The 22,602-nt window shown below is 34.5% G+C and overlaps 2 protein-coding genes and 1 long non-coding RNA gene across 3 annotated transcripts; 1 reads left to right on the top strand and 2 right to left on the bottom strand.

The window, feature by feature from the left end:
* Positions 1–8,820: 8,820 nt before the first annotated feature.
* On the top strand, positions 8,821–10,378 carry LOC111404005. The gene is made up of 2 exons (XR_002704623.1): positions 8,821–8,981; positions 9,684–10,378. It is a non-coding gene; the product is annotated as an uncharacterized LOC111404005 (long non-coding RNA).
* A 1,403-nt stretch (positions 10,379–11,781) lies between these two features.
* On the bottom strand, positions 11,782–14,526 carry LOC111404680. The gene is made up of 4 exons (XM_023033452.1): positions 13,621–14,526; positions 13,332–13,524; positions 12,220–13,268; positions 11,782–12,123 (listed from the first exon to the last, which is right to left on the bottom strand). The coding sequence occupies exons 1-4, from the start codon at positions 14,524–14,526 to the stop codon at positions 11,782–11,784; spliced, it is 2,490 nt and encodes an 829-aa protein (XP_022889220.1).
* A 4,082-nt stretch (positions 14,527–18,608) lies between these two features.
* On the bottom strand, positions 18,609–22,214 carry LOC111404678. The gene is made up of 6 exons (XM_023033451.1): positions 22,058–22,214; positions 21,430–21,924; positions 20,806–20,985; positions 19,936–19,989; positions 19,419–19,849; positions 18,609–19,178 (listed from the first exon to the last, which is right to left on the bottom strand). The coding sequence occupies exons 1-6, from the start codon at positions 22,092–22,094 to the stop codon at positions 18,609–18,611; spliced, it is 1,767 nt and encodes a 588-aa protein (XP_022889219.1). The 5' UTR covers positions 22,095–22,214.
* Positions 22,215–22,602: the final 388 nt, after the last annotated feature.

The following is a 22,602-nucleotide window of genomic DNA, read 5'->3' as shown; positions in this document are numbered from 1 at the left end:
CCAACTAATACATGTATCATTTATCACATAGAAAAATGCAGTAGTTAACTTTCTATTGTCAGAATTTCTAGCAAAATCAGAGTCTACATAGCCTTTCAAACTTAAACCATTTTTATTAGTTTTAAACATAAGTCCTAAATTTTGTGTGCCCTTTAAGTATTTCATTAAGTTTTTCATGGCTTCCCAATGAAGTTCACCTGGGTTGCTCATAAATCTACTCAAAACACTCACAGCATAGGCTATGTCAGGTCTAGAACATACCATGATGTACATTACAGATCCAACTGCATTAGCATATGGTATGTGTAACATTCTTTTAAATTCAATTTCATTTTTAGGTGATTGATCAATAGACAATTTAATATTTGCAGATAGAGGTAAACTAACAGGTTTGGCATCATGCAATGAAAAACGTCTAATTACCTTTTCAATGTACCCTTTTTGAGTTAAAAACAATTTTCCATTTTGTCTATCCCTTTTTATTTCCATTACTAAAATCTTCCTAGCAGGTCTTAAGTCTTTCATCTCAAATTCAGACTTCAATTTTTCTTTTATAGAGTTCAATACATCAAAGTTATTACCAGCTAGGAGCATATCATCCACATACAAAAGCAGATAAAAGAATTCAGATCTCTCATTTCTTTTGAAATAAAAACAGGGATCATATTCAGATTTTCTGAACTTAAGTCCTTGTATAAAAAAGTCAAACCTTTCATACCATTGTCTTGGGGCCTGTTTTAGGTCATATAAGGACTTACTTAATAAGCACACTAAGTGTTCTTTATTTTTAACTTCAAAGCCTTTTGGTTGTGTCATGTATATGGTTTCATCTAAAAAACCATACAGAAAAGTGGTTTTTACATCTAATTGTTCAAGTTCTAAGTCAAATTGAGCAACAAGGGCAAGAAGTATCCTAATTGAAGTGTACTTCACTACAGGTGAAAATATTTCAGTGTAGTCAATGCCCTCTCTGTGTGTAAAACCTTTAGCAACCAGCCTAGCCTTATATCTTTTGTCATTTGAAGTATATTCTCCTTCTTTTATTTTGTAAACCCATTTACAATCAATTAGTTTGCAATCTTTAGGTTTTTCCACTAAGTTCCAGGTTTTATTTTTATACAGAGAACTCATCTCTTCTTGCATTGCTGCAACCCATTTAGCAGAATCTTTAGAGATGATAGCCTCTTCATAGCATTCAGGTTCCTTATCTAAGAATTTTTTATCTACCTGGTTAGACACATAGTCTGCAAACTGGTACCTAGAGGGAGGTCTGATAGTTCTTTTTTCACTATCTCCGGCTAACTGATAGTCCTGCAGGTCATGTGCAGGTTCTAATTCTTGAGAATTATCTACATTCTCATCATTAGTGTCTGACTGGATCTCAACCTGAGGTGTCTCCACCTCAGTATGTATTTGTTCAAGGGAATTTTGGCTTTCAAAATTTATTTCAGTCATAACAAAATCATTATCTGTAATTTTGTCTTCATTGTAGTCACCAAGACATGGGAAAACATCTTCATTAAAAAACATAGACCTACTTATTATTACTATAAATCCTTTTACTTCCTTCAACCAGAGTCTATAGCCTTTTACCCCTTCCCTATATCCTAAGAAAACACATTTCAGAGATCTTGGGTCAAGTTTTGAGTCAATTTGGTGAACATAAGCTGCACACCCAAAGGTTTTTAGATGAGAATAGCCTAGAACAGATCCTGACCATATTTGTTGTGGTATCTTATTATTTAATGAAGTGGAAGGACACAAATTTATCAGATAGCAAGCAGTTTTTACTGTTTCCCCCCAAATTTTTTTTGGTAATCCTGAACTAATCAACATGCACCTAGTTCTCTCAAGAATGGTTCTATTCATTCTCTCAGCTACACCGTTTTGCCGAGGAGTATAGGCGACAGTCCTATGTCTTAGTATGCTATTAGTACTACAGTACTGATTAAATACAGTATTGCAGAACTCCAAACCATTGTCAGTTCTTAAAACTTTGATTTTCCTACTTGTTTGATTTTCTACTAAGGTTCTCTACTCCTTAAATACTAAGAAGGTGTCTGATTTTGATTTTAGTAGGAAGATCCAAAGTTTCCTGGAGTAGTCATCAACAGTAAGGAGGTAATATCTATATCTAGATGCAGTGGACATAGGTGCAGGGCCCCATAAGTAACTGTGAATGTATTCAAGTATATTTTGAGACTTATGAGTGCCATGATTAAAGGGCATTCTATTCTATTTTCCCATAATACAATGTTCACAGAAGGTTAACTTCTGAACATTGTCATTCCCAAAAACACTAGCTTTTGAAAGTGTCTTTAGACCTTTCTCACTAAGATGACCTAGTCTTTTGTGCCATAAATCAGAATTATCTAGTTGTGTCATCAAATTCACAGCAGCATTCTGAATGACATCATCAGGATTTAGGATATAGATACCATTTATTTTGGGTGATTTGAATATAAGTGACTGATTTCTATTTAATTTTGTGAAGCCATCCTTAATTTCAATTTGATACCCTTCATCATCTAAGACCCCAAGGGATATAAGATTCCTTCTAAGTGCTAGGACATATCTAGTATGATTTAGTCTTAGGTGTTGACCATTTTTCAATTTTAAAACAATGTTTCCAATTCCTTTTACTTGACAGGAATCATTATTTCCCAGTTTTACACATCCATCACTAAGGTTTGTGTAATTAGTAAACCATTTAATATTAGGGCTCATATGAAAGGATCACCCTGAATCTAGAACCCAGTCATATTCAGATTTCTCTAATGAGTGCACATAAGTTACCCCAATATCAGCATCTTCTTCCCTTTCATAGGAAGCAGCAATGGCTGAAGCGCCATTTTCTTGCTTAGCGCCATTTCCTAGGTCCTTAGCCTTTTTGAAGCAGTCTTTTACCAAATGACTGGTTTTACCGTAGTAATAACATTTTCTATTGTTAGCCTTTCCTTTGTATAGCTTCTTGTCCTTTCCTTTATTATTTCCCCATTTCTTCTTAGAGAAATTTTTATCTCTACTGTAGTTTACTTGACTAAAGTTATTTAAACCTTTTATGGGAATTTTTGGATTGGACATTGATTTTTCAACATTTAAGGCAATTTTATGTTCAGATTTAAGTTCTAGATCTCTAGTCTTGAGTGAGTCATGAATGATTTCAACAGTTAAGTCACTCCTACCATATTCTAAGGCATTCTTAATGTCTTTGTACTTATCACCCAAGGCATTTAGAAGACCAACTACTTTCTGGTCATCAAAGATCTTCTCCCCACAATTGGTTAAATTTTGTGTGATTTTATTAAACCTGTCCATATTTTCTTCTAGATCTGCAGTAGGGTCAAATTTACGACTGAAAAATTGTTTCCAGAGGAAGCACTTATTTGGGAGAGACTTAGAAACATATTGTTTTTCTAAAACTGTCCACAACTCAACAGCAGTAGTCATTCCTATCTTTCTAATCACAGAGTCAGATAGATGAAGAAATATTGTACTCCATGCCAAATTTAAGATATGCAAAAATTAACATAAATCGCAGTACATAGAAAAATTATGCCCTAATGGATTTCTTCACCGTTCCTTAATTCTCTCAGATTCAAGGGTTCTCGCATGAAACTCTAGACAAAGGAAAATTAAGGGGGTTCGAAGAAATCCCTAACTTAACCCTAATCAGGATTCAATAAATATTTAAATTTGGACAAGGTATAGATTTCACCCGATCTGCAGTTTATTTCGAAGGGTACCAATCTGTTTCCACAGATCTGCTCAAGATTCAGATTGAAGAGATTTCCTGTACAACAGAAACAGATCTATTAATTTTTTATAGTTCTAAGTACAGTCGTGTTAGAGAATGCAAGATTTGAACAATAATATTTTGAAAAACGAATTTTAATAGTGGCTCTGATACCACTGTTAGTCCCAGTTGTTCAAATCTTTTATTCGTTCGAGTATTTTTCGGTACAATACAAAATCCAAAAGTGCAGAAAAATTATAAAACAACACAAAGAATTTTCGGCCAAAGGCCCCGAGGTTCGGCGACCAACTAACGCCTACATCCCCGTTGAGCATCCATACGGATTAAGCTTGAATCCACTATCAAGATACCCATACTGGGCAAAACCAAGTTACAAACATATGAGAGTACACTGCCGTTTCTTCTAATCACAAGAGGCCCTCAGATTTTATACACAGATCTCACACGGAGATAAATCTCAACAATTCTTTAAAAGGATTTCACACAGAAATCACAAAGTAAACCCACAGAAAAATGGAGAGTTCGAAGAGGAAGAACGGCAGTCAAGAAAATGAAAAGTTAGGGTTGAACAAAATATCTCAAACCCGAGTTATATGAGGCGTCTCCCATAGACCAATCCAACGGTCACAAATATGCCACGCATAGGAGATCCAGCAGAGGACGCATTTTGGAGTTAAATTGCGTTTCAAGAAAACACGACTTTGTCAAGTCTAGAACCTTCAGTAAGTGTGTTAAAATCATTGGGTCAGGTCATGCAAAATGTCAATTGGGCTCAAAGATTTCAGCAGCCCAAATCCTTACAGGTTAGTTGCCCGTCATTGGAAGTGCTCAAATTGTTTGGATGCACTCAAGTATTTGGTGAATGATTGAAAAATTATGTCAAGCAGTAACATTTCGCTTCTACTTAACCAACGAGTCACTTTTTGGCCATTCAAGTTTGATGTGTTAGTTGTTTTCATCTTTTACTATTCTTTGCAACACTACTACTTGCATTGCAAATTATTTGGTGGCTGGAGCATATCTGGTATCTGTATATAGAATCCGTCCTTTAATTACTGTATGATTTTCCATTGTTACTTTTCCCTTCCACAATATATAATGATTAACCATCGCACTACTTGGAAGTTCTTTTGTGTGGAAGAGATGGATTATTTAACTTTAATTGATGCTCTGGTTATGGAATTTTCTTTCCTAAGAATTCACTGATGATGACGACGTCAGATCTTGCATATTTTTCTTATGGTTCTGGTTTCTGCTCTATGATCCTTTTAAATGACGAATTGCTTGCTACTTTATCTTATCAAGATTCAGGTTCTTACCTAATTCATTTATTTATGAACTCTCAGCAACGAACTTCTCTCTAAAATTTCCTCTATTAAGCCTTCTTAATTTGGAATTTCCCCAACTTTTTCTTAAGGGAGTGAGTATGATATGGTGAAATTGCAAGTCGCAAATATATTTCTAGATGGCTACTCTAAGTCTCTAACCCACAAGTATAAATCATTGAACTGAAGATGAACCAGGTATTCGAACATATCAACGAGCCAACTTTCCTGTAAGACCTGTCTTACCTGTTCTCATCAAGGAGAAAAGGCTTGAAGTTTTAGTCTGCATGATATATATCTAGACGTTTTCACTGGACATTGAGAAATTTCTTGATGCATGAGAATTTATAGCATGACATGCATCTAATCTTGTCTAGTTTCTTTGCGTTTTCTGCATTGAAGTCAAAACAATAGACACTATGCGTATGCTGTTGTGGCTCTTATTTTGCAGGCTGTTTCTACTGTTCGCTAAATATGTTTAGTCGTAGTCCGAGTACAGACTTACTGTCGAAATTTATCAAATGGGTGAGACTAGATTTCAATTAAGCATTTAGATTAAAAAAAAAAAAAGTCTTTGAAAAACCTTAGGTAGTGATTGGTTTGCATTTTCATTTTTCGTTATCATTTTCAAAACAATTTTTAGTTTTCCCCGAAAACAGCCCGTTTTGAACGTTTTCGACATTTATAACTGAAAACGATAAAAAGTCGTTTTGCATTTTCAGTTATAATTTTTAATTTGTTTTCGAAAATGCGTTTTCGAAAAAAAGGACCAAACGCGTTTTTCGCATTTTCGAAAACGGAAAACGAAAAATGGACCGAAAACGGCAAACCAACCATGGACTTAGTTTTTCTTCTTATCAAATGGGTGAGACTAAACAACATATTTGATGTTACACACAAGATAAAATGCCATCGAAGGAGATTGAAAAGGAAGGAAAAGGCAAGCAAGCAATTCAAATGCTTTTGATGTCTACGTTCATTGGAATGACCAAAGATCCATTGAACATGACCGTTGGTAGAGAAACAACACGGTTGGTCCTACTAGTTGCGGGGGAAAAAAAAAAGAAAGAAAAAGAATCATGGTTTTTTTTTTTTTGTGAAAGGTTTGGCATTGATCCCTACCATGTTTATTAACTGGAACAAGGGAAATTCGCCAGAGATATCCAACATTTAAAAAATGTGCAGTTGAATTTCAAACATTAGAAATTTTAGTACCTACTTATCAAACCTTCTTATAATTGTGTGCCGGAAAGATCTCTAATGATTTTAATCCAAATTTTTTTTAGTTGATCAAAATCCAAACTTGTGACCTTAATTTGATTAATTTAATGTAGACTAAAGTGATTTTTTAATATTTAGTTAATTAAAACAATTAAAAAAGAAAAAAAATATTTAGAGAAATAAAAAATTGTTTAGTGTTGGATAGATTCCATTAATGTCTTTTTTATTATTATGATGCTGAGTTGGTTGTATAGAAACCAGGATAATGATGAACATGCTTTAGTCCTTGTTGGGTAGAAATTAAAATTAAAATTTTAATCTAAGTCAAAGTTAATAGTTAATTTTTACCACGAATTTTATGAGACATATAACTTTTAAACCACACATTTCATCAACTTTTATCAAAATCTACTAAAAATATGATTTTAATCTCCATCAAACAAGGGCTTAATGTTTTTATATTAATTTCCAATTTTTTATTCTTAGCCCTTATTTGACACCATTATTTAGGAGAAAATAGAATTTTGACTATTGATTTTTAGGAAAATGTGTGATTAAAAAAGAAAGAAATTTTTTAGATTTATGTGCAGAATATTTTATTGCGTGAATGTGTGGTGAAAAATGAATATGTAGAAAAAATAATTTACAAATAATGATTGTCAAACAATAGCTTAGTGTTTGTTTTTGCTCTCATGATCTCATCGAATGTTCTTATGATTTAATATATCTTAATACGTTTGCATTTGAGATAAGAAATATTTCCAGTTATATGTGATGATAATTTTCTTTTTTCTACTCGGGATAGATTATTAAATGATTTAAGAATATTGATCTTCAAGTCCTATTAAACGTTGTCAAAGCATCTTGCTATTAATTGGCCAAGTAAATCTGATAGATTTAATACCGATCTTCAAGTCCTATTAAAGCATCTTGCTACTGATTGACCAAGTAAATCTGATAAATTTAACTAAGAAAAATTCAAAACCTTTGCCTACTTATAACAATGCAATTTTTCTTCATTCATATTTCAAAAAATATATCAGATGTTGTTTGGAAAAAGTCGATATATTTTATATATGTAGGGGATTGTTGGAAATTGTTTATTAATTAGTGAATTGGGTCAACTTTGAGCTCCAATATTAGTGGGATCCATACTTCAATTTTAACTGAACCAACCACATTCACAATCTACTCTACGAGATGAGTAACATGATATATTTATTTATCGAAAACTATTTAGAATTTAATGTCAAAGTAACATGCTTGAAACTATAAACTAATGAAGAATTTGATTTATTGGAAATTGTAAAACACTTATCCCACGAAGAAAAGTTAGGAAACTTTGGTATAATTTATATAGCGGAAGCTTGGTAATTGAGTTTGGGCTCGAAGGGGTACCCATAATTTTTGGAAGGAAGAAGACCTATATCTAATTGGGTTCCGTCCCAAGTCCACATGTGCAAGCGATCATCGCAGTCCGTTAGACCGCTCGGCTGGGCACGACATGGCATGAACACGTGCTTGTGTTTAGATATTGGTGGGTTCTTGTATTATATTATATTTTTGGACAAAATTTATTTAAAATTTTGGGCCAAATTATAATTAATCAAATTCTTGGGTAGTTAACGAAATTAATTTTTGATTTGCTCATTTTCGAGTAATTTTTTGGTTTGGATTGTCTATTAACCGACATAACGGATATCTGTTAATAGACTTAATGGATATTGTGTTTCATTCTGAGCAGTGATGTATGTTCTTGTTCGAAGGGTTTTTTATCAGTGATGACTATTATGGAAATGCTTAAGGATATTCGAATGCCCACAAACGAATCTATAAATAGCTTGCACCATTGCCATAAAACTTACACAATTTTAATTGCAAACTTTTCCTACTTTGAATCTTGTTCTCTCTCTTGTTCTGATATTGTTCTCGAAGTGAAAAACACTTCATTAAGTTCTTGGACCTCTTGCAAATTGCAGTTATGCTTCAGTAAGGACGAAATTCGTTCGATCATGGGAGAAGATTGTTGAACGCCTTTAGCACTTTTGAAGGTAAAAAATTCATTTAAAAAAAAAAAATATCGTGAAATCGATGGGCTTACGCTATTCAAATTACATTACAGTAATTCTATTGGTGTAGTATATTCAGATTGATTGAATGAGATATTTATACTCTAGGAACAATAGTAATGGGTATAAATGATGTTGGGAGAGTAAGGCATCGGTCTTGTAAAATTCGACTAAACTACCTGTTGCACCCCACCCATTTTTAGTCAAAGTCAAACAAAGAAAATGATCAAAGTCAAAGTCAAAGTCAAAGTCAATAAGGACTTAAATTGAACAAATGAATTTTATGGGGCTTAATTTGTAATTACAAGAACCTTAGGGATTTAGTTTCTATATATTGGAATTAAAGGAGTAAATGGTATATTACATGAAGTGTGGGGACTTGAATTGCAATTCTATCATACTTATCCATTTAAAACCTCAAACATATCATTTTTCTCTCATTTTTGGGGCCAAAACATAGAGAGGAGGCAGAGAACGAAATTGGAGAAAAAGAGGGAGAAAAAGGGAAGGAAAAAAGAAAAGAAAAAGAAAAGAAAGGAAATGAAAGAGGTTGATGATTTTTGTAAGTTTGGGTTCTTCATTTCTTCAACTTATCCTTATTTTAAAGAGGTAAGTTAATTAAATTTCTAGAGTTTATAAACCATTCATTTATATTCGAAGTTTAGCAAGAATTAGAGATTATTATTGTTATATTTTTGAGGTATTAAGCAAGAATATATCAAAGAAATGTTATTAGAGTATTGAAATTGAAGAAAGTTGAATTTTGAAATGGGTTTGTAATTTAGAGCTTGAATCTTTGATCTATTGTGTGTATATGATATAAAACACCTTATTTGTGATTAATTATAGTGAGATATGAAGTTAAGATTAGATTTTGGAAATTATAAGCAATTTTCGTGCAAAATTCATGTGCAGTTGCCAATTCTGAAAATCTGCCCAGAATAGTGCTAATTCTGTCAAAGGTTTTGCTGCCAGATTTTGATATTATGGGGTTTTAGTGCTGTTTTTGTCAAAACTCTTATTTTCAGATTTTTAAAGGCTCGAATGAAGTTATATGACAAGTGTTGAAGTTCATGTATTGGAATAAATTATGTATAGAGCTTATATATGTATAAGTTATTGATTTTAAGGAAGTGTGCGTATTTTAATGGAATTGATAATGAATGGTGATTAGTTGATAAATCATTAGAGATGAGAAAAGTTGGAAAATTGGAGATGTAAGAGTAAATATAGAAATTAAGAAGTTGAGAGGTAGAATTGTGTTAATTTAGTTGCCTGATTTTAATTTGAGAAATTATGCCGTTATTTCAGGTAGAGACATGAAAACTTGGAATGACACGTCAATTTAGGCAGATTTCTATTCATGGATTTGTGAGGGGAAAAATATAAATATTTTTAAAATATTTATGAATTAAGTATATTATCAAAGTATGTGCAATTATGTGTTCGAATTATATGGTTATTATCGAAATATCTTTTATTATGATACATATGGACTTTCAAAGATTGTATACAGTACATTGTGAATTATGTGATCTTGAGATCGACCAGAAAAGTACCCGTAATTATATATTTCTTCTAGTTCACTGAGGGGCCTTGGTCGTGTTCTATCCTACACAGAGGGTCTTGACCTAACATTGGTCTTGATCGTGTACATATAGTTCACAGAGGGGTCTTGGCCGTGTTCTAGAATTGATTATGAGAGGTCTTTGAGATCGACTTTCGTTCACGGAGGAGGCCAAAGGCCCGTGATGAAAGTTTTTAGCCCGAGGGGCGGATTATATATTTTAGTCAGAGGGTACGTTTTTGGTGGATCACATGTGATATGATTAGATGATGGTATAGATATCAGCTGATGACTATATCGTGGATATGAGATGATATTTACGTAGTTATGAGAATGTCTCATTTTTTTGCTACTATCGTGTGAATTACTAAACGATATGAACTTATTGTTGGATAAAAATGTTTAAATGAGAAAATATAATTATTTTCAAACTTTTCCACTCACTGAGTTATAAACTCATATATTTTTCCGTAATTTTCCTACATGTGGAAATTGATTCTTTTTAGTTGAGAGAGCCTAATAATTTCGGAATGAGAGCCACACGACATGTTGAGTGTTATAATTCATATTGATGAAGTACGAAGTAAATAATTTGGGCCCACACATTATATTTTACATAAGCATTAGATTTTTATGTATTTTTTTGTAACTCATAGTCGGCCTTGGTGATAGAATTAACATCTAGTCAGCATCTATCATTGGCGCACGTCACGTTTCGAGTCCACTAGGGTGATTCGGGACGAGTCGTGTCACTACCCTTCTCCATCTTCCTGTCACCTTAGTCCACTCTCCATAATAAGTTTTTCTAGAGGTAGAATGAACCATTTTCATTCTTGGCTGCTAGAAAATCACCAATTCCAAAATACTTCCCTTTTAGTGTACATACAATTAGTGACTTCTTGTTGCAAATTAAGTTCCAAGCCTGCTTTGCTACTAATCTTTTTTTTTTATCGGTAAATGTAAATATCACTGATAAAAAATGTTCATATACAAGTACATCGGGTATACTCAGGCAAAACAGAAACCAATATCACATCCAGTTACTTCGGGCATACCCGGAAAATACAACAAAAGTGAAGTGCATAAAAAGTCAATGATCCAATGCCAAGGACTCGAAATGGATCAAGACATCCGGATAAAAAGAGAACATAACTTTGTATACGTGTGTCTTGATCCGTCTCTCAATGGAATCCAAGTTGGGTGAAAGGTCTTCAAAAATCTTCCTATTACATGTCAGCCAAAGGCAGTAAACAATACTAGCAAGTGCAATTTTGTTAGCCTTGCTTCGCCATGATGTCCCACGAGCCTCTTTCTTCATCCACTTGAGAGAGCTAGCAAGTGTTGACATAGAATTTTTTATGCCAAGCCAATGTCTAATATTTCCCCATACAGCCGAAGTGAAAGAACATTCAAAAAATAAGTGCCGAACTGGTTCCTCCAAATGTCCACAAAAATCACACTTACGATCAATATCCTAGAAATGCAGTTTGTCTTTAGTTAGGAGGTTTGATTGGGCCCCTAACCAAAACAAAAATGAGTGTTTTGGAGTAATGTAAGGCTTCCAAACGTCGACTGCCCAAGGTTTCTTTGTACCCCTTGACTTGAAGAAATCATATGCCCTTTTTGTGTTGAATTTATGGCCAGTTTTCCCAACAGAAAAACTGTTCGGAATTCCCAGATTTGGGTCCCCGTTTTGAGCAGTCCGAAAACCCAAAAAACTGTCCAGATTTTGCTGTTGTCGGACTGAGATTTCTGTCGAAATCAGCTCAATGTTCTATTCATTTTGCGGGCTGTGAAAACTATCCAGATTCTCATGTATTCGGTGAGTTGTTCCTCCCAGATTCAGCCCCTGCTTTGAGCATTAGGCAGATCCAAAAATCTGTCCAGATGTCGTCCCATTTCCTGTGCAACAGCAAGCTTATGAAGCAGTATATTTCTGATTTCCAGCAATTTTTTAAAAAGTGGAGAGTGATCTTTTCTATGATGAACCTCCCAAATGCAAGCCCCTTTAAGATACACTTGGTGAACCCAACGAATCCAAAGTGTGTCCTTTTTATGATTTATATTCCAAAGGGTTTTAGCAAGTAACGCTAAATTCCAACTCTTCAAGTCCTTCAAGCTGAGGCCTCCTTCATCTTTTGGAAGACAAAGATCATTCCACACAACCAAAGGCTTCTTTGATCCCTAAAGGAATTTCTGACAATGGCTAACAATCCTTGATATAATTGTAGTTGGTATGGGGAATATTGAAAGCTAAAAACATTCAACTCCTTGACGAACTGCCCTAATAAGTTCCACCTTGCCCGCATAAGATAATGAAGAGCAATTCCATGCACCAATATAAGTTGTAATTTTTTCAAGAAATGGGGCATAACAACTTACTTTAAGTTTTCTCGAAGCGAGTGAAATGCCTAAATACCGAAATGACATACTACCCTTCGGGATATTTGTGAGTTGCAAGATATCCTCAAGTGGTTGTCCATAAATCCCCACCGTATACAAATTGGATTTGAGGATGTTCAACCTTAAACCCAATACCAAACCAAAATTTGAGAGGCAATCCATGAGAATTTTCACCGACATGACATCTCCCCTAGCAAAGAGCATCAAATCATCCGCAAAACCTAAATAGGTGATCTTTAGGGGGTCACATTTAGGATGATAGTTGAAATCACTATCATTCGTTGTAGCTCTAAACATTCTTGAGAAGTATTCAATACAAAGCACGAATAAAAAGGGGGAGAGGAGATCACCTTGCCGGAGGCCTTTCCTACCTTTGAAGAATCCATGCATACTCCCATTCAAAGCTACGAAATATGTTGGAGAAGTAACACATTCCATGTCCCAACTTACAAATCTCGAGGGGAAGTGGAATCCTTCAAGAACATCTCTAAGGAAATCCCAACTTACCGAATCATAAGATTTTGTAAGATCAATTCTTAGGAGGCATCTTGGAGCAACCATTTTCTTATTGTATTGCCTCATGAGTTCTTGGGCAAGATGAACGTTCTCCATCATACTCCTACCTTCCACAAAAACGGCTTGTGCATGGTCCACAATATTACCCAAAATGGGTCTCAGTATAGAAGTAAGGATTTTTGCAATGGCTTTGTAAGTAACATTACAACAAGAGATCGACCTAAAATCCCCAACATGTGGTGTGTGACCAAATTTTGGCACTAAAGCAAGGATCGCGTGATTGATTTGTTTGAGAATGGAACCCGAAGAGAAGAACTCCATGATAGCTCCAACAAAGTCATCACCAATAGTCCCCCATGCATTCTTGAAAAACCAAGAAGTATAATCATCCGGCCCGGGAGACTTATCATCTCCAATATCAAAAAGTGCTTATTTAATCTCCTCATAAGAAATGTCCCGAAACAAAGAGTTACCTTGTTCCAATGAAACCAAGGGATCGTTTGTAACAAATTCCATGTCAATAGGCCAAGTTGGGCAGTTTTTTCCAAGCAAAGTATTGTAGAATTTTACAAATTCCGTAGCAACTTGATCTTGTGATGTAGTATACGTCTCATCCTCTTTGAGTATAGTAGCAATAAAATTCCTCATAGAGTTCCTTTTAACCACCTAGTGAAAGAACTTTGTACATTTATCACTTTGCTTAAGGAAAATGCATTTTGTCTTTTGATAATAAAAACTATGTTCCGCTTCAAATAAACCAACGGCAATCTTCCTCAATTTAGCAACCATATGTTGAAAATTCTCATTCATAGGCTGATTGTGTAGTTGTAATTGGGCAACCTTCAATTCATTTTTAGCCTTATTTGCCATAGTCGACATGTGGCCAAAATGCTTAATATTAAGCTCCTTCAAAACTCCCTTAAGTTTGCTCAACTTCTTGCAAAGGATAAATTGCTTTGTCTCCAACACATTAAAGTTCCAACAAGTTTGAATAAGATCACGTAAGTTCTCATGCTTAGTCCACATGTTAAAAAACTTGAAAGGTTTTTTAGTGCCTCCAACACGATCATGAATGGAAACAATACAAGGGGAGTGGTCGGAAAGACATTTGGATGGTAGAAAATTTGCATCAACACATGCTCCATTTTGCACCCAAATATCATTTACCATTGCCCTATCAATTTTGGTCCAAACTGAATTATTAGTCCACGTATAATAACAACCAATGGAGCGCACGTCGGTAAGACCCACATGAAGGCAACAATTTTCAAAATCCTTAATTTTATAAGGAGTAACATCCGCCCCATTACAATTCTCATCAAATTTGAGGACATTGTTGTAGTCACCAAGAATCATCCAAGGTAACGAAACTTGAGCATTGAATTCCATAATGTTATTCCAAAGTGATCGTCGGTTAACCAAAGTATGAAATCCATAAACAAAATTAACGAGAAAGGTATAAGATGTTATCTTGCAAGTAGCTTTACAATGAATGATTTGTGGATGAACCTCCATCACATCCAAAAATATTTTGGATGGATTCCACAAAATCAAGATCCGTCCGACTTTATGAGTGCAAAAGTTGTTTACATGCATGAAGCCATCAAATTTATTTCGTAAGATTCTCATGAATTTTTGATCAACCAACTTCGTCTCCAAAACACCCATAATATCAATGCAATGTTGCTTGATAAAATCTCAAATCCCATTTTGTTTAAGGGGTAGATTCATACCCCTAATGTTCCAAGAAGCGATCTTCTTGATGTTGAAGCAAGGGATGTACCCTTCTTCTCGTCACCTTTTGATTTTCTCCTCGACTTTGCCCCTTAGCTTTTCATTTCCATATTTACTAGAAGCTGCCTCGTTGATATTGGATGATGAATCTGCCCCAGATTTTGAGGGCCCTTGATGAGCAGATTTTTTCACCGCAGCAGCCCTGTTTTTCTTGCCAACAACTTTCACAAACGGTGCCTCAACCTGGTCCGGATTTTCCACCTGCTGGTCATCCACATTTTCAACAGGTAACTGCCTAGATTTTCAGCTAGTAAACTGCCTTTTATGCCCATCCAAAGTCGAGGTTTGTTGTTCTCCAATTTCTTGCTCACTACAAGCTGTCTCGATAGGAGAATTCGGGAATTAGAGGTCGATTTTCCACCCAATCCATTTTTCTGTTGAGTAGTCCCCATGGTTTTCCTTTTCCTTTCTCCCCCTACCATGTTTTATATTGCATCCATGAGAAGTATGACCGAAGACTTTACAAGAACCACAAAGTTTTGGTTCATGTTCAAAAATAATTTCTTGTTCCCTTAACGTGCCATTTGGGAGTCTAATCTTAACCTCCCACACAAGTTCAATAGAAGCATCAATTTCGACAAGAGCTCTTGCATAGGAAAGTCGGCCTCTAGTTGCTATACTTTTATCGATTGAGATGGGTTTCCCAACCTTAGACACAATTTTGCCCAAGGCATTTGTATTCCAAAATTCCAAAGGCAATCCCGTCAAGTTTATCCAAACCGGCATAGTACTCACGTCCTTATCATCGAAGTCAAAATAATGTGGCATAACTTCAAGCATTAGCGGTCTCCCAAACACCAAATATGGACCCCCATACAAAACACTTGGTCTATCTACATTCGTTTCGAATTTGAAGACGAACCAACCATTTGCATGCACAAGATATTTATAATTCACCTTCCACGAGTCACAAAGTTAGAGAAGAGCCACTTTCCCCAGAAATCAACCAGCGAAATATTCAACAAGCTCATATCCCCACGAATTCTCAATATTGTCTTCATCCAATTCATCTAGGACAACTTCATCCGATTGACTTTCAAAAGCCTTCAACTTTATATTTTCTTCCATTTTTCGATTGTCTTTAAAAAGATTAACCCATGGGGCTTTCATATTTTTCACAACCTCATTTCCAGCAACATTAATATGTTTTTGTTCCTCCAACTCCACAAAATTTGATTGAAAATCTGAATTTTCATATTCCGTATCATTTTCTTCAAGTGTTAATGATACACTAGGTGAAGCCAAACTCACCTTATTATTTTCCGCAACATTTATCTTAGAAGAGGCGACAATATTCATTACACCATCAGCCGGTCGAACAGCCGTGGGCTTGAGGGGTGCCAAGCCATTAAAATGGCTTACAGAATGGTTTTTCTTTCCCATGGAGAAACGTGTACTGCTAGGGAGCAATACGGGAAGCAAGGGAGACCAAAGGGAGAAACGTGCAGCCCACAAAAATTAAAGATGAGCGGTCGAAAATCAGGCCCAGCAAAAGACCCGTCCACAGGAGCAAAAGAGGAAATAAAAACAGCCCAAACATAGGCCCAAAAGCAGATAGTGTGAATGGACCGTGATCTCGTAACACCAGACCACCCAATCCTTTTGGAAAGCAGATGCGATCTCGTTTATTCAGGTTAGTTTACATCTTTCATTGGTCCAGCGAGCCCCACTAGAATTGCATCATTAGGGAATGAATGTCGGTGAATAGAGATTCTGGTACTCTGAATATGCTCATGAATAGGTCGTGATTGTTTGTATGACATATTAACTTTGACTAACTATTTTTTTTTTTTTTAATTCAGTTTATAATAATACTTGGCGTTCAATAATTTTGACAACATGCCACTTAGCATATTGTCATTGCACAATTTTAAAAATAATTCATCTTTCCCACGAACACTTTTTTTGACAAATACAACATTGTTACAAAGTGATTGTACAAATAGATTTATTCTTCAGGTTATTTCCAAAATCAGAGCTTTTATAATGTTGTTTGTGCAATGTTGTTAATTGTTAATAAAAATTGCTGAGTCTCATAAGCTATACGATAAAAAAGAAGATGAAAAGCATAAAGTAATTTCTTTTTTAACTTTTACTAACAAAAAAGGGGGTATTTGGTTTAAAACTTGCTGATTTACTTCCAAGGATTTTTTTATTTTTTTATTTTTTTTTTGTCAAAGGACCTTTGTTATGTAGGGTATGCTTTTGAATGCATAAACAAAGGTATTGACCTTGGATTAAACTTGTCGAAAATGAGCTATAGAAAAACATGTATGAACTCTTACAAGGGTAAATCGATAAGATTTTCCGTTAATTCTGCAACGACACTTGCAAGTTCTTCACGAATTTATTTTTGTAATTCTATTTTCATAATTAGCTCCTCCCCCTCAAAGCATGGTCTTCTTGCCTTTATTTGGAAATGGAACATAAAAAGTTGCATTTACTTGTATGGCTACTGCAAAGTTGAAGAGAAGATGAAAATAGAGAAATAATTTTAGTAAATTGTCAAAATGCGGAAGTGGAATTATCTGAAAATTTTAAAAAAAAAATTATTCAAGAAACAATTTCTCTAGATGTTTACATGTATATTATATCAAAAATAAAATATTTGAAATTCTACTTAAATTTGATGATTGAACTTCTAAATTAATTTTGAATCACGAACTTCCCAACTTTTTGAACCACGAGCTTCTAATTTTTTAATTCTAAAAACTTGATGCTCCAATCCTCTAAGTCTTCTATATTGTTCTTCAAAGTTAATACTACATCAATGGGTGGACACCTTCACACTTTCTTTAATTAAATCGAAAAAATAATTATTTGATTGAACAATTGAATAAAAAAAAAAATTCCCCTTTTTTGTTCAAATTTGAATACTATGAAATTATTGATTATACTTTATTGTGTTTAATAAGTGTCCAAGTTCCATTTAGTCTCTTTATAAAAATCAAATAGTTCAAATCTGTATACAACAAAAATTTCACATTCAAATTGAAGTTTTAATTAAAATCCAGACACAATTAGTTTAATTTAATTACATGTCCTAGAATTTCAATTTCAATTACAATTAAGTTTACAACTTTTATAGATATTATAGTTAAGTATAAAATTTTATTGTGTTTACAATCAAGCTCAAAACTTTTATAATAATTATAATTGAGTTTCAATGATTTATAGAGCTACACCATTAATTGAACATATATTATCTAAGTTCCAATAATTAGATCATATCCTAGATCGCTTAATTTAATTATTAGTCTTTATTTTTTCTACTAAAGACAAAAGACTTCCCTTTTGAAATATATAAGATCACAGAACCAATGTATCTGTAATACTTTCTTCTAACTTGTCGTATATGATTTTATCTCCATTCCATAATTAGATATGAGCATAAGTAATCGTTTTGCCCTTCTAATTATACTCATTAGTTTAAATGTTATTTTCTTCAATGATCTTGTGAGCTAATATCAAATATTGAAGTTTAACTGTCGCTAAATATTGAACTCAAATTTTAATCGTTTAATAAAAAATACTTGATAATCATTCCACACATTTTTTAGATCGATGGTTTCTGACACGAATTTATGTTCTCTATTTCGCTCGTTCTCAAATTTTTAACTCGTAGAGATATTTGACCAATTTAATTGATCTCACTCATTGGTGGATAAAAAAATCATTAACATTAAAAAAAGATATATATATATATATGATAAAGACAAACGATAAATTTGGAAATGAATCGATCAATATTACGACCTTTCAGTACAAGGTACAAACCCTCACACTTTGGCTGTGAACAAATTTTTTATGATCAAAATATAAGTTGTATCATATCATACTAATCAACCCAAGTATCCAACTTATATTATTACAAACATTCTCAATAAATAAATAAAATCACAATTTATTTGTTATAAAATATTATTTTACCATAGTAAAATATACCATATACCATATCAAAATATAAGTTTTATCATATTGAGAAGGGGAGGAAGCTGCAGTTCCATAAAGAATAAGACTGGTAAACAAGCCGATATGATTATTGGTATGAGAATCAGGGGATTCTTCTTAGCAAACACAAGAAATATAGTAGTACTAAAGGCAACCATTAGAGATATTACAGAGAAGAGCAAGGAAATTAGGCCGATTATCAACCTGTTGGGCAAGGTATGAAGAAAATCATCAACTCCATAGCGGGAAGTAAAAATGGATATGAAAGATAGAACACTTGTAACAGATAAGACAAGTGCAAGGGAATCTGAAATGGAAAAGACTAAGAAGGACGTCTGGTTAGAGAAAATGGGGAGGCCATTACTGTCGTTCCCTCCAGGAACGGTGATTGCAGCAGCAAATGCCACTGTAACAATGAGTGATAATGCTACTGAGCATGCAGTAGCCATTTCTGTCATCCATTTTATTTCAGTTGAAACCAAGTTAGTGTGCTCTTCATTGAAGATAGCCAGTGGAGTCTTCCCATCAGAATTCTTTGATTTAATTTCTTTAGATGTTACAAGTCCCTCCATTTCCTGCATCAAACAGGAAAATTTGATCGCAGATCAATTTTTGTATTCAGTAAGGCCGCATAAATGAGGAAACTCGTCAAGTATTCATCTTTAAGTGCTAAATGGTTCCCAAAAAACCTTCAATAAGAAACCCTTTCCCAAACATTTTATCTGAATTCTACTGCTTTCCAACTGAAGTGGACCCATAAACAGGCAATTCTTTCCAGCCTGAGATTAAATATATGAAAAGTAAGAATATATTACCTTAAACCACCTGATTTCATACTGCATTTGAAGAATTGCTCCACGATTAAGATCGAGTGAGTCTTGACGGGCTCTGTATCCCGCCAAATGCAATATATTGTTACGATTATTATCAATTGAGAACATCTTATCCTGTCCAATATTCTGCTGTTGAAGAATCTTAAAAACCTTTTCACGGCGGTACATTACAGCAAGATGAAATCCCGAATGATTCTCTTCATCTGTAGAATTTATTGTCTCAGGAAAATGATATAGAATTTTAGTGACAATCTCTGTTAATCCATTCTGTGCCGCTAAAATAAATGGCCTCTTCATTGCAGCGACAGCGGCGCCATATGGCCAAGTTATAATAAATGAGAATGTGAGTTTGAATAGCTGACTTGCTTGATGATGCATCAATTTTATGTGACGAATGCGCTCCATAGGTGGTACTACAGTTGCAAGATATCCCTTAATTTCGCTGCTAAATAATCTATCTATTTGTATTTTAATTGATTGCTAGAGCATATTTTCTTACCTAGAACTTCAAGCTTTTTCCAAAGTATTCCAGGTGCCTCTGGAGACACAGACACTGCAAAAGAAAAGAAGACCAAACGTTGTGAAGACATTAAACTCTAGCTAAACATGGACTGAATATTTGTATCCAAACTTGAAACGTGCCTCAGCAAATTCAGACAATGGAAAATATACCAAGGTTGCAATGCTGAATATCGATTAAGGTAATTGTATAAAAGTACTTTTCTCATGGAAGTTGATTCTTGGAGCACCTATGCTGTTGAGGAAGAGAAGAATTTGGTAAATTGGTCATTCCTTCATTTTGCATACTCTTTGGCATCCCAATCAGCATCAGTATACACTGGTTGAACCATTCGACTCTTTAACACTTTATGTTTTCTACGTCAATGACAGACTGAGGTTTAAAACATAGGAAAAAGCATCAAAATTTTAAAGGGCTTAAAACTCATCTATTTATTTTGGATTCCCACATAAATTTATTATAAATATTATGCTCCAACTAAAGAACCTCCTCTAGAAGTCCATATCACAATTCACACACAGATGCAGAGAGAAAGGAGACCTATTTTATTGGGTGATTATGTTCAATCTTCGTGAGAGTGATATTGGTCAATTGTAGATCAATCTCATAGAGTCAAGTCATTTTATGTTCCTATTCTAATAAGTGGCAAGAATCCATGAAGGATAAGATATGATATGTGGCTCACAACCAAGTAGGAGTTCGTGGAACCTCCTGGTTAAACCCATTAACTGTAATAAGATACAACTCAAGACCTGGAAAGACTCTAATGGAAATGTCGAATGATACAACGCAAGTTTAGTGAATAAGAAGAAATATGACAATGAATAAGAGTGTGAAAGGGAGACTAACAAGAATAAATTAAGGACCCCCAAATGCCGAAGCATGTTCCACTTTGGAAAACAGAAGGTTCCTCAGCCATCAGCTCCAAAATCCTTCCACTTCGGGAAACAGAAGTTTTCATCAGCTCCAAATAAGAAACATTCCCACGTACCAACTCGGGGTTCTTTTCAAGCAACTTTAAAGCCAAATCTACAATTTAAGCAAAAACCAGTAATAAATTTCAATATTATTTTTAGTAGCATTTAGTTTGCGAAATTAATAAGTGATCATAACAAAAAAGCCCACCTTCTAAAATGGAACCCAACAAACAATAGGTGAGCTTAGGAAGTTGGGAGTAGAGTTGATGTCACTCTTGTTGGGTTTGACTCATATTAGAATTAAGGGTCCAAGTAAAACATACCAAAGAGTTGGATCATTGACATAAACCATTCAAGTAAGAATTCGGCGGCTGGTTGGCTGAAGAAGGAATTGAGATTCTTTTGTAAAGGAAAATAAATATTGTATTACTAACTTATCATGCCAAAGAAATTGAAGTTATAAATCAATGCAATCATCAGATCAGGCAGCAAAAAGAGCAGGGCAGCGAGTCTATTTGCTCTGTCTAAAAAAATGTTGAGCAATAACTTTACATACCATAAAATTTTGCTTTTACTAGAGATAGCAAAACGCTGCCAGCAGCTTCATCTTCATGTAGATTAGAATAATTAGTTTTCAGGCAGATATCGAGCAAGTATGAAGTCATCCCTTTGTGACCTCGATTTGCGGCAACTTGGATTGGCAACAAACCATCGTTGTTGAAAAAACCCCGCAATTCACGATTTTTGTTCACGAGCAGCTCAGCTATTTTGACATTTCCGAGCTGTGCCGCAGCATGAAGAGCTGTATTGCCGGACTTGTCCTTCTGAGTCAGTAAGCTTGGGCAGCATGACGGCGTCTTATTAACCATCTTCTCGATAAAGGAATACTCTCGTCCTACCTTGACGGCCAGGAGAAGTGCTGTGTCGTCAGATTCGTTTATCCTGATTGTGAATGCGGAACTCTGCTCGAAGAATCTTTCGAGACTAATCCAGATGCCATCAATTACTGCGTGACGCACTCCTGAGTATCGTGACCAGCTTGGTTCATCAACTGCTTTCACATCGACAAGTAAATGAAAATGGATGCTTCGAAGTTAATAAGTGAATATTACAAGCAAAATCAAATACCAATTATCAACACACCTGGCCATTTTTTAAAGATTAAAATGGTGCTCATCACTCACCCTCTCTCTCCTGGGATCGTGATGTGGGCTGCTCCATCGTCTTCACAACCGATCTCCCAGCTGCAACTTTAGCACCACACGCACTCCAGATAACCTTATGTTTTATAATTGACAAGTTCCTCTATAATTGAAAGGCCAACTTTAAAGATTTTTACAGATATTTCGAGGACTTCTTAATTTTTTATTATTATTATTTTTTAGTCCTGAAAAACACTGGTGATCGTTATGTTTCAAGCCAAGTTTTATCAAAGTCCTCTAACTTTATTTTATTTCATTTAATCTTTTCATTTGTATTTTTATTACAGTTAACACTGTATATCAGTCATGTAACATTAAATGTTTTTACTTGTTAAAGTGTAAAATTAAAAGCTTGTTTTGTATGTGATTGTAAATAATAAAAATGAGTGATAAATAAATGCATAGTACTTATGAATCTCACAAAATTTGTGAATAAAAAATAATTTGACCGTTAGACAATAGCCAAACGAGGCTAAGACTCCACGCTAGTTCAATTGACCTAAAATACTGAATTATCATGTTATTGA

This window comes from Olea europaea, chromosome 11 (genome assembly GCF_002742605.1).
Source record: "Olea europaea var. sylvestris chromosome 11, O_europaea_v1, whole genome shotgun sequence".
Classification (NCBI taxonomy): domain Eukaryota; kingdom Viridiplantae; phylum Streptophyta; class Magnoliopsida; order Lamiales; family Oleaceae; genus Olea; species Olea europaea.
The sequence above is the reverse complement of the archived record's forward strand: the minus strand, read 5'-3'. Positions and strand labels throughout refer to the sequence as shown.

Bases quoted from the DNA above. Each gene is read 5' to 3' on its own strand.
- LOC111404680 (XM_023033452.1), bottom strand. From the start codon at position 14,526: ATGGGTGTTTTGGAGACGAAGTTGGTTGATCAAAAATTCATGAGAATC. The intron at 13,525-13,620 runs GTTGGTTTATTT...TTCTTTCACTAG, and splicing joins CTAAATTGAGGAAGATTGCC to GTGGTTAAAAGGAACTCTAT. The intron at 12,124-12,219 runs GTTCGTCAAGGA...AAATTCCTTTAG, and splicing joins AGGTGGAACTTATTAGGGCA to GGATCAAAGAAGCCTTTGGT.
- LOC111404678 (XM_023033451.1), bottom strand. From the start codon at position 22,094: ATGGAGCAGCCCACATCACGATCCCAGGAGAGAGAGG. The intron at 20,986-21,429 runs GTATGTAAAGTT...CTTAAATTGTAG, and splicing joins AGTAAAAGCAAAATTTTATG to ATTTGGCTTTAAAGTTGCTT. The intron at 19,990-20,805 runs GTTAGTCTCCCT...TTTCTTTTGCAG, and splicing joins GGGGTCCTTAATTTATTCTT to TGTCTGTGTCTCCAGAGGCA.